This window comes from Choristoneura fumiferana, chromosome 13, assembly GCF_025370935.1.
Source record: "Choristoneura fumiferana chromosome 13, NRCan_CFum_1, whole genome shotgun sequence".
Classification (NCBI taxonomy): Eukaryota; Metazoa; Arthropoda; class Insecta; order Lepidoptera; family Tortricidae; genus Choristoneura; species Choristoneura fumiferana.
In genome coordinates this window covers 3,947,620-3,960,317 of record NC_133484.1, presented here as the reverse complement: position 1 = coordinate 3,960,317, position 12,698 = coordinate 3,947,620, and the positions used below count along the sequence as shown (strand labels likewise).

The 12,698-nt window shown below is 37.0% G+C and overlaps 1 protein-coding gene across 1 annotated transcript; it reads left to right on the top strand.

Annotated features, from left to right (window-relative positions):
• Positions 1 to 2,766: 2,766 nt before the first annotated feature.
• Positions 2,767 to 3,969, top strand: LOC141434332 (uncharacterized). Its single transcript, XM_074096742.1, has 5 exons — positions 2,767 to 2,866; positions 2,963 to 3,127; positions 3,230 to 3,327; positions 3,480 to 3,606; positions 3,883 to 3,969. Exons 1-4 carry the CDS (start codon positions 2,848 to 2,850, stop codon positions 3,570 to 3,572), a joined length of 375 nt encoding a protein of 124 aa, XP_073952843.1. The 5' UTR covers positions 2,767 to 2,847; the 3' UTR covers positions 3,573 to 3,606; positions 3,883 to 3,969.
• Positions 3,970 to 12,698: the final 8,729 nt, after the last annotated feature.

Genomic DNA, 12,698 nt, shown 5'->3' with positions numbered 1-12,698 from the left:
TTGTGCAAAGAAAATATGTGAAATCGTGGGTGGCATTTATTATAACAGCGTGTCTGTGTTGGAGTTCGTAATGATTAATCGAATGGTAATCCAGTCCAAGGCACGTGATGTCAGAGTGTATGAAATGGCAAACAGTACCAAGTAGGCTATCCAGTTTTTTGAAGGTTCCATGCACGGTAAGATACATGCGTGTAAAGGCCACAGTCTGTCGTGTATAAGCAAGTTTCCGGCCGGAACGGATCACATTTCCTACTATTTGACCTTTCTGTGGAAGTTTCTAGAACTGCGGGTACAGCCAGCTGTGCAGTAAGTGTCAACGTATCGGCTGCTAAATTCGAACTACATTAGTAAGTCAGCCGCCTCGAGTGGCAAGTTTAATTAAATACTTAGGTATCAGACTATGTAATTCGTTTATCAAACAGAATATCGACACAAATGCTTTTTGACGATTACATAAGAAAATGATTTAAAGATATCAAACCGTAAATTCAAAGGGCTGTTTCACCATCCATTGATTAGTCTCAACTGACGGTTAAATGTGATGCCGTCTCTATTTGTTTTGTTCGAATAAACGGAGACGGCATTACATCTAACCATCAGTTAACACTAATCAATGAATGGTGAAACAGCCCCTAAAACTTGTGTTTTTGTAAATATGCCATTATTCTATTGCAATTATATTGAGCGCTGCAAACGATATTATGGAGCGGTCACGCCGCGGTGACGGTGCGGAATCGCAGGGACGCCTCGTATGCGCTCCGTTTTAATCGCATGCCCTCCACACCTCTGCTCAAAATACGCAGACGGTGCGGGATTGCAGTGACGTGCCGTAAACGTCATGACTTTTGGTGAAGAACATGCGGTACAATTTGAACACAATCCGCAACCGTAGAATCGTATTAAGAGTAGCGGAAGGTTAAAATAGTTACAATAAAACAACATACAGGGTCCCACAGGTTCAGCAAAAAGGAGGTTATATTCAAACCTAACTTGAGTTCGGTAATTTAATACGCACCAGCCTCTAAAGTTACAATGAACCATCAATTCTATTGCGGGCGAAAACAACCAATCGGAATTTGCATGAGCCTAATGAAATGTGAAGTCATCAAAATACTTCAAATGCGACGTAGGTAAGTACGAGTATTCGTTTATTTTAAGGCTTGTTAAAGATCGTCTTATCATTAAAGCAAAAACATAACCCCCCTTCGGGCAGTCGGGTAAAAACTCTTTTTTTCAAACGCAATCCTTGTCTAACTATTTATAGTTATTTAATTACATGCCTTAAGCAGTTGAGGCATGTAATTTAATTACTATAAGTAGTCAACATAATGTACGTACTTATGGCTAGTGTTACGCATTTAATCGGTAATGGCTTGCTCTAGCTCAGGGCTTTTTAAAGTGGGGTCCATGGACCCCTTACGGGAGTTACGGGCAAGTGTGGTAATTCGGGGGTCCGCAATAGCACTGATATTATTGATTAAGTATTCTACTAATAAATGTATACATACACCTTTTTTCATCCATGATATTAGATATTTAAAATTCTGTATATAAAATTCAAAATTCAAATGATTTATTCAGTAAATAGGCAGCAATGGGCACTTTTACACGTCATTTTTTAAACTACCAACGCTTTCGGAAAGACCATCATTGCCAAGAAGAATGCGCCGCAAGAAACATGGCAGAAAGTCATTTTTTCATAATAATATAATTACAAATAAAATACTTAAAAACTATATTACTTATAGAATTAAAGAAAAAAAAATACAATACTAAACACTAACTATATCTACGTTCAGTGGAAGTGTAGAATGCTTCCACCGTCATAAATTTTAAATAATAATAACAATAATTTAGTTCTGAAATATACATTTCAGGTCAAGTAAACCATTAAGCTTTTGCATTTTGGATTATTATGTATATAGAGAACAACCTTTTAGAACAACATTTTACTTGTATTTGCCACGAGCTCTATCTATACCTGTTCCATTTTAATCAGGTGTTGTTTTTGTTAAACGCGCTCGCTATTTCGACACAGCTATCAATTTATTACCAAGTTTTCTGATATAAACAATTGGAGTAGATGAGGTAAACTGATGTAATTTTAGTAAGCCCGGCCAGATCCCTATTTCCGTCGATAGCAGCAGGGCTACTACGAAACCGAAACTCGAAGTTCGTATCGTACCGTCCCTCTCGCTTTAAGGTCGATTTCACCAACATTGAACTTACACGAGAGTAGCTACCCCAGTATAACTTTACTCTAACGATTTAATCGATGGTTAACTTCAATTTCGTTTCACCACGCTAGTCTATGGATATTTTACTCTCGGATAGTTATTCTGTGACACTGAATGAATGAAAGGAATGAATAGGTTACGCATCCAATTATGATAGACAGTTTGTTCTACGCTTTAGCAATTGTGCTGAATACTTTTTAATTTGTTTGGGTAATATGCCAACTTGACGTTAAGCGATCGTTCGTGCCCGTGTTGATTTTGTTTGTGTTGTGTGCCGGCTGACTGTGTTGTGATTCTGTTTTATTAGTTTTCGTTTAATTTTGCGCATATTTTGACCGATTACGATGGCAAATGAGAAAAGAAAGCGATCTGCTAATTGGATGGCATCCGAAAAAACGCTGCTAGTAGATCTCGTCACTGAGCATTTTCATGTCATAGAAAATAAAAGAACAGACGGAGTTTCAATGAAACAAAAACTCGCAGAATGGGCAACAATTGCTGATAAATATAACTCTCAAACAATGTTCTGCCATCGTACTATCGACAATTTAAAAGCCCAGTGGGAAAGCTTAAAAAAAGCTACCAAAAAAAAGAAGCGTCTTTTAAGAGGATGCATTTAATTCAAACAGGTAAGTACCAGTAACTATTCTTTCCTGAAAATAGTTTCTATACATAAAAAAATGTTGTAATGATATTTGTATAATTTTATAACATGTGATTTTTAGGTGGTGGACCTTCGAGGCCAAAACAAGAAGACCCACTACATGAGAGGATTCTATGTCTCATAACGCCAAGTGCTGTTGGCTTACATAATCCATATGATAATGACAGTATTATCACTCCAGAGGAAAATACCACAGAATCATTGCCAGGCGGGGCACTAGTGAACGGTATGTCAGAATTTATATCTAGATACTTAATAAAGTGGTATTTAAAAAGCCATATCTCGCAGTGGTTTTAATGTGAGTATAAATATTGTTTTTTTTTTTCAGTCATTGATATAATTCCTGGCCCCGAGGTACAGACTAAACATTCCACTGGATCTACTGCTCCTACTGCTGAATCTACTGCCATCCAAGATTATTTATTGGTAAGTAAAGTTGATAAAAAAACAAAATCTACTGCTTTCTTGTTTGCTCTTATACACTTAAACAAATCAAGCCGCTTAAACCCAAAGGACTTTTTGAGAGCTCTCCGACCAATTATAATTATTTGCCTACCTAATATTCTGTTTGTTTTTAGAATGAAAACGAATTACCGGTGGAGTTGGTTCCGACTCCAACCAAAAACTCACCACATCATCAAGCCCCAAGTGATAACAAGCAGCAATGGTGACACAAAAGCAACAGTGGACACAGATTATTTAATGGTAAAGTTGCAAATTGTTATGTTACAAAGAGTCCTTTGTTCAGCAGTGAACTGTTATGTCATATTAGTAGTAGTCACATTATTTTAGAAAATCTTATCATATTTTTATTAAATTTTTAATCTTAGCATTTCATGGTAGAAATTTAAATGCTAAGATTTATATGACTGGATATTCTAAAAACTGCCAGACTGTAGTTTCAATCTGTTTTATATTCTTGTGTTATGGTTATGTTATAATGGATGGAAAAATGCTAGAAAGTATTTTTCTTTGTTTCAGGATTGGGGCGATTATACTCCAAAATCTCTTAAAACACCCATTTCTAAGCAATTAAGATCGAATCCAGAAGAGAAAAGAAGGCATATCAATGCAGGAAAACGACTTGAATGGATGTCTAAAAGGCGGCCGCAGCTTTCCAGTTCCTCTGTGGAAAACTTACAGCAATTAAAGGGGAATGCTATCGCAATTCAAATGGAACATGCAGCTAAAGAAAGAGAAGAAGCAAAGCAATTATTTGACATCCAAATGGACATCCAAAAAGAAATTTTGAAACAAGAGAAAATAAAAACTAGGTTACTACTTTTAGAGTTAAGGCGAAATAAAAAAATAAAATAATTCCTATTTACATAACATTTGTTTTATTTATTTTTAGTTGATACCAAAACTTATAAAATATTAGATTACAATTATTACTACTACACACTAAAATACAATTATTTTTTCCTTCTCAATTATACAAATTATTTTATTATTAATTATAAATTGCCACATTTCCATTATTATACCTAACTACTATATTATTATTATTGACAGTCGTTGTAAATTATACACTCATAACTTATAAAAGATCAGATTATAATTATTACCTACAGACTAAAATACAAATTTTATATTTAATTAGCAACATTTTACAATGGTTACAATAAACTTCGAAAATAATCATTGATAATAGAATCTCGTGCCACGCTGGGCCTGATGTATTGTTGTGGTTGCACTGGTTGCTGATTTATCTGACCCTGGCGTAAAAGTTCATCCCATGGGGCTGGAAGCTGTAGTTCCTGATCATCAAGGGGATTTGCTTCACCTCGCTGCCTCAACATATTGTGCAACACTGCAGTGGCTACAATAATAGTCAGAGACTTATCTATTTTAGTGCGCAGCCCTAAGGCTAATGCAGGAAATCGTCTCTTCCAGACTCCGTAGCATCTCTCAATAGGGTTTCGAGTCCGTATTTGTGACTCATTGTAAAGTTGTTCCACTGGAGTCCTAGGGTTCTCTAAAGGAGGCATTGTGTAGGAAGTGGTAGCATAACCACCATCTACTAACAGCAAGGCATTACCATAATGACCAGATTCAAATTTTGCTTTTATGCAACTATTATTGAATATAGTGCTGTCGTGAGAAGAACCTGGCCACCTTGCCACTATATCCGTGATTTCTAAATTTGCATTACAAATTGTTTGCACATTGACTGAAAAGTAGCCCTTTCTGTTCCTATATAGTTCTGCATGATCTCCACCTGGTGAGGTTATACGGATGTGAGTACAATCCATAGCACCGATGACTCGTGGAAATCTTGCGATGTGAAAAAATGAGTCTTGTTCTTTTCTTATTTCCTGATGTGTTGTTGGAAATCGTATATACTCTTTGTGCAACGATGCTATCGCTGCACTAACTTGATGAATAATTCTGTGTGATGTTGGTGTACTCATTCCGCCAAAGTCGCCAATGCTCATTTGGGTGTTATTTGTTGCGTAAAATCTTAACGTAACTAATAATTGATTGACAGGCGGTATTGACCGATTTCTGAAACAATCAAACGAGTGTTATAGCTCAACAATTTTTTAGGCATTGGGAAGTTATTTAAGGAGGGGTTGGACTAAAGAAAAAGGGGTCCCGACTACGTAGGTTAGGTTAGGTTAGTTAAAGTTATGTATGGGATCCCCTTTGCTTTAGGCGGACCCAAGGAGGTACTAGGACAACATAAATTATAACACTCACCTATCTGTGGGATACTCCAAACGATGCTCGATTTTTGCCATAAACTAAATGCTGCCTTCTTTGATAAACGAAATCTCAACACAAAATCGTGGTCGTCATAATCTTCAAAATAATTAGCCCTTTCCTTAAACCACCGTGGTCGAGGAAATACATATTCATCATCATCACTATCGGTTTCGTTTATTAATATACTCAAACGACGTGCCATTTTTTAAGATTGTCTAAGAATTGACTTAACAGTGACAGTACTAATCTACGAATAACAGTTTACCCGGCCGAAATCGGCGGTATAAGAGTTTACTCTAGTATAGAGATTTTATCCTTAGGTTAAATGTTGGTGAAACGTAAAATGGGCTTACTCTCGAGTAATTAACGATTTATTCTTAGAATAAGACTTATACTACGTTGGTGAAATCGACCCTAAGTGTCAGAGGGACCGCATGACACAAACTTAGAGTTTCGAGTTTCGTAGTAGCCCTGCAGGTACGATTGTATGCTATAAACTACGTTCAACAAGTAAGTCATTAAAATACTTCCGGGAAAGACAGACCAGAGATTCGTTTAATAATATCGCGGTCTTTATTTACCACAAGTTTTTTGCTTGCACCTAATTAAAGAGAAAAAGCTAATCCTACTATTGAGAAATATAATGCAAGGAAGCCTTAGTTACTGCTTAGCCAGAAAGTATTTGGGTAGTGTTTCCAGACTTTAGTACTCATTAATCTGTTTTCTCAATATTTCGTATCGCTTCGCCCCGTTACCAGGTAGTACTTTTGGTTTCATCTCGATGAATCAAGCAAGGGAGGTCGAGATTGCCCTCTAAACCTACGAGACTATTTGCAAGGAGGCTAATCTTCTGCAAGCAAACATGAACATGATGTTATCAATGGGTTTATTCATCTGCATGTATAAAAGCCTCGGTCATAAAATGAACAAACATGAAAAAAAAGAATGCTTTGTAGGACCGAACGATGAAAGAAGCTCTCTTCTTGAATAGTATTAGGTTATTCTTACAATCATAACCGAAGGTTGGTGACCCTGACTTTATCTCTGCTTTCAACAAGGGCCACAGACATGGCAGCGGCTTGGGGGTTTTATTTTTTAATTATTTGTCTACGCAACGACAAATATATGGCGACGACTATATACATTTTTCGTTACGGAAACGTACGTATGTTTCAAATTTTGAGTTAGATGTATTCAATAGAATCATCTAAAATGAAGAAATGATTCGAGCTTGTTGTAAAATTTCCGTCCACGAAATTCTCATGTTCAGTTCACACCCGCGAAACATGTTTATGCTCCCCGCGGAACCGGATTAACCGTAGGCGTTGCGGAGGTCTTTGAAAACCATGAGATAGGTACCTTCCGTTCCAGGAGTTTGTAATCTCATCGAATTTTACTTCATCCAAGAGAATAATGTAGATAATAATATGCCTATGGCGATCTAAAAGGAAAATAATCGATAATCTACAAATATATACCTACGGTAAGTAGGTCAACATTTGCATAAGTCAGGCTGTTTGTTTGTATTGATTATTTAATTTTTTGTGCATTGATATACAGACATGCACTTTGGCGACAAAAAGATTTGTAAAGTATGAAAAGTAAAGTTCCGAGAATACACTGAAAAATTTCGCCGTACCTACCAATCAACGCTTGGGTTGGTGTATATTGAAGCACGCATGACGGAATGACCCGGAACCGAGTTCGATTTCAAGTTTTTCTGGTTTTTTTCAATGATTTTCTATTTTCAATAATCTAATTTGGATAAAATATTCGTAACTGGAAAAAGGTCAAAATACTTAAGTCAATACTTACGAATATCGGGAAGTAAAAAAATCCAAGTTTTGAAAGTGATTTATCGATTATTTTAATAATACTTAAATATCAATGGACTTTTTGTGATTTAAACTTTTATTAAAGTTTATTGCTGAAATAAAACGATCAAAGTAGGTAAACATATTAGAACAACAATCATAGAACAAGCCTCAAAGACGATTATCGATGGATTGCAATTATATCTACTTGCTTTGGATCTATTGAAAGCACATTATATGTTTAGAGATTGAGAAAATGTTCATCTTTGCGACTCAGACTATAATCCTATATATTTCTAATAATATAACCGTCATGAATATTAACGTTTCATGCCCAAGCCGGGCCATATTAATTCCTATAAATGGCTTACATTTCCTTCTAGTTAATAATAGCCCAACGTATGGCATAAATTCCACTGTATTCCATAAACTGTGCCGGGACGACTGACGACATTAAATAAACTGTAATTTGTCATACCTAAAGAATAAAAACTAGTGAAGTTTAAACTCTGCTATTTGTTGTATGTGTCATTCATAAGCATGAAATACGGCGTATTGAAATTTTAAGTATGGTTGCCATATGCTGTAAACACTACTTTAGGTAACCTATTTGAAACACACAGAGAGCGGTGGCGGGGCGCTACCGGTTGTAATATTCGAGCTAACATGAAAGAGGGCAAACAGAATACCGCGCCGGAAATAAGCGTGGCGAGGTATTCTGTGTGCCTTCTTTCACGTTAGCTTGAATATTACAACCGGCACCGCCTCCGCACCGCACCGCACCGCTCCGCCGTCAGTGTGTTTCTAGGTTTAGTAAATCTTATTGATTGATTAAAAATCACGTCACTTGTTTTTTTTTTCACCTCAGAAGTGGTAAGTACATCACATTTCTCGCCTTTTTAATAAAAAAAAAATGATTTGATTAGTCGCGGCGATAGACGGCACCATAGTACCACTAGTGTTCTCGGATATAACTGGGTTGGGGGTGACGTGGTAAAGTTGCTAGCATATTTAGCTCGTATAGCCAAGAGGTGCGGGTCTGAATCCCCTCTGGCGCACCCAAAAACTTTTTCAGTTAAAAAAAATGTCGTATATCAATACTTAAGACACTCAGAGCTGTGTCAATGTGTCAACTCAGTTTTTACTTCGCAACGGCCTTTTAGTGTTAAATACCGAGAAATGGGGTATGTCAGTTTTTTCATCATTAGTAGAAATAGATATATTTAAATATAAAGGTAACATCGCGTGAGGATATCCAAAGAGGATTCGATAAGAAGCGCCTGACTAATAAACAAAGTACTTAGGTATTATGTTCTGATATACATGAAAATTCCAAACATCTTTATTTTATACTAATAGTCTACCCAGCTTCCACGTTACATTTGCCGGAAAAAACTTAGATAAAAAGTTTTATCTCGATTATCAAAAAACCAACAGATTATTTTAAGAGGCACTTCAGGCCATACTTAGACATGTAATAAGATGAATTGGAAACAGTCCTATCTTGTGGCGAGATATTTTATCTGTGACTAGTAGGTATAAGGAGCACGTGACGGTTGCATAATGACGTCAAGCACTGTTACGTTACCGCTACGTTAAATGAGTGTCACGAAAATAATTAAACACTAGATGAAAACCCGGCTTCGCTCGGGTAAAATGTAGACTCATAATAAATAGTTTGAAAAAAAATTTTGCCAGTAAAGACTGTCGTACTTATCGAAAAATCTGACGTATATTCCAGCCTTAATTATTATCACAAACACTTTAACGGCTAACCTACGTATCGGTATTTCACCAGTAGATATTTCTCCTAAATCTTATTTGCCCAAATAACTACGTCGTCAGTCCCAAAGTTCTGTCACAAATGAAAATAATGATAAAACAAAAGTACCAATCAGTTTTTATAAATTATATACCAATTTAAAGTACATTTAATAAAAAATAAATTTAAGTACTTAAAATTATTCAAAATGACTTCCTTTGTTTTTAATACAGGCCCTTAATCGGCGCAGCCAGTCGTCTATCGCAGCACGCACCATTTTCATGTCTATTTCAGCGACTGCTTTTCTTAAAGATGATCAGGCTCAAATTTTTATGGGGTTTAGCACAGACCTTCCCTCTAAGACTGCCAAATTTTAAGTCCAGAGGATTAAGGTTCGGACTGGAGGAAGGCCAATCTTCGTGTCTTATAAAGTCGATTTTTTAAACGGCCTAACCAGGCTTGAGTGGTCTTGGCTTTGTGTGCTGGCGCAGAATCCTGCTGGAACACAAAATGATGACCTGAAAATAGCGTGTTGGGCAGATCTTTGACATGCTTATCCAAAACGTCTCTTGGTACACTTTCGCACTGATTTTGACCCCTTTTTCGCAAAAATGAACCTCAGTTGGCCCGTAATAAGATCAGAGAATACTCTTCAGAGCTCCCTAGCGTACACTCTATCATTATGTTTATTGTACTTCTCTTCAATATCGAAAATCTTTTCGTCTGTAAAGAGGATATCACGGTGTCGATTTTTCGCGTACCGCTTTAACAACTTCCGGGATCTTTTAAACCTTATTGTTTTTAGACGGGCATTAAGTAAGTGCCCACTCTATTTTTTGTATGCTCGCAGACTAAGATCTTCGTTTAAAACCTTTTTGACGGTTTTTCTACTGACACCCATCTGCAAAGCCATCAACTGTTTTCGGACAGGATTTCTTGCTATGCGTGCCTTGATCGCTTTGATCACTGCTGGTGTTTGTACGGAGCGAGGCCGGCCAATTCTTTCTTGTCCTCAACACTGGAGACTTCATTGTACCTGTCAATCGTACGGTACACAAACTAAGCGTTATATTTACATTTTTGAGCAACTTGAAAATGGTACTTGGCGAGTGCCCACAGCGGTGCAATGCTAAAACAGCTATTCGGTTTTCTTTCAACGTCCACTCCATCGTGAGAAATTGCAGCGAATGACTGTTTATTGTTTTAAAATAATTGACAAACATTCAAAAATGGAATTCAATCAATTTTCTTAAAAAATATGTTTTAAATTAAAAATAATGTGCCAGTAACAGAACTTTGGGATCGACTACGTATGTCTGTCTCATAATCAAAGAAATTAGACCTAAAGGGCCCCATATAAGGTACGATCCGTCTGTACGATCGATCTGATGAAAATCGACGAATCGTACCGTGTGTGGGCCCTTAAAAGGTCACAATGGAGAACGAAATGCAAACCTGTGACACGTGATGACGTGACACTCACGCCACTTTGATGTGATGACTTGACATGTTTACTTCGCAACGCCATTATATATACTCAGTAATTTATTCCATTTTTTATTGAAAATACTCGCTAAATCCGAATTTTCTACCTACAAGTTCTCGACTCGGAACAAACGTCAACAACTGAATAGTTATAGTTGAAGGTAGTCGGTGATAGTTTTGAGTTTTGATAAGATCCATTCAAGTTTTCCGGCAAGACGTTTCGTTTTACACAGTCACATGAGTCACAGTTCTTTGTAATGGATACTTTTTGGCGTGACGCACGCGATGTGTTGAAGGCGAGCCGTATCTAAGAGCTAGCTAGTATGAAACGGAACGTTTATTAACTACCCAAGATGGCGACTGCGGTTTGTTTGTCAGTGCCATTAGAATTTAACGAAATTCTCCATAATCCGAATTTTGCGGATATATGTTGTCGACTCGGATCGACTAATTTTTTACGCTCTTCAATTTGATGTGCATTTCGTTCGAGTCTACCGTACCCCTGGACGAAATTATTAATATACTAGATGAAAACCCGGCTTCGCTCGGGTAAAATGTAGACTCATAATAATTGTTTGAAAAAATTTTGCCAGTAAAGACTGTCGTACTTATCGAAAAATCTGACGTATATTCCCAGCCTTAATTATTATCACAAACGCTTTAACGGCTAACCTACGTATCGGTATTTCACCAGTTGATATTTCTCCTAAATCTTATTTGCCCAAATAACTACGTAGTCAGTCCCAAAGTTCTGTCACAAAATGAAAATAATGATAAAAACAAAAGTACCAATCAGTTTTAATAAATTATATACCAATTTAAAGTACATTTAATAAAAAATAAATTTAAGTACTTAAAATTATTCAAAATGACTTCTTTGTTTTTAATACAGGCCCTTAATCGGCGCAGCCAGTCGTCTATCGCAGCACGCACCATTTCATGTCTATTTCAGCGACTGCTTTTCTTAAAGATGACTTCAGGCTCTCCAAATTTTTATGGGGTTTGCACAGACCTTCCCCTCTAAGACCTGCCAAATTTTAAAGTCCAGAGATTAAGGTTCGGACTGGAGGAAGGCCAATCTTCGTGTCTTATAAAGTCGATTTTTTGACGGCCAAACCAGGCTTGAGTGGTCTTGGCTTTGTGTGCTGGCGCAGAATCCTGCTGGAACACAAAATTATGACCTGAAAATAGCGTGTTGGGCAGATCTTTGACATGCTTATCCAAAACCGTCTCTTGGTACACTTTCGCACTGATTTTGACCTGTAATAAGATCAGAGAATACTCTTCAGAGCTCCTAGCGTACACTCTATCATTATGTTTATTGTACTTCTCTTCAATATCGAAAATCTTTTCGTCTGTAAAGAGGATATCACGGTGTCGATTTTTCGCGTACCGCTTTAACAACTCCGGGATCTTTAAACCTTATTGTTTTTAGACGGGCATTAAGTAAGTGCCCACTCTATTTTTTGTATGCTCGCAGACTAAGATCTTCGTTTAAAACCTTTTTGACGGTTTTCTACTGACACCCATCTGCAAAGCCATCACTGTTTTCGGACAGGATTTCTTGCTATGCGTGCTTGATCGCTTTGATCACTGCTGGTGTTTGTACGGAGCGAGGCCGGCCAATTCTTTTCTTGTCCTCAACACGGAGACTTCATTTACCTGTCAATCGTACGGTACACAAACCTAAGCGTTATATTTACATTTTTGAGCAACTTGAAAATGTACTTGGCGAGTGCCCACAGCGGTGCAATGCTAAAACAGCTATTCGGTTTTCTTTCAACGTCCACTCCATCGTGAGAAATTGCAGCGAATGACTGTTTATTGTTTTAAAATAATTGACAAACATTCAAAAATGGAATTCAATCAAATTTTTCTTAAAATCATGTTTTTAAATTTAAAAATAATGTGCCAGTGACAGAACTTTGGACCGACTATGTATGTCTGTCTCATAATCAAAGAAATTAGACCTAAAGGGCCCCATATAAGGTACGATCCGTCTGTACGATCGATCTGATGAAAATCGA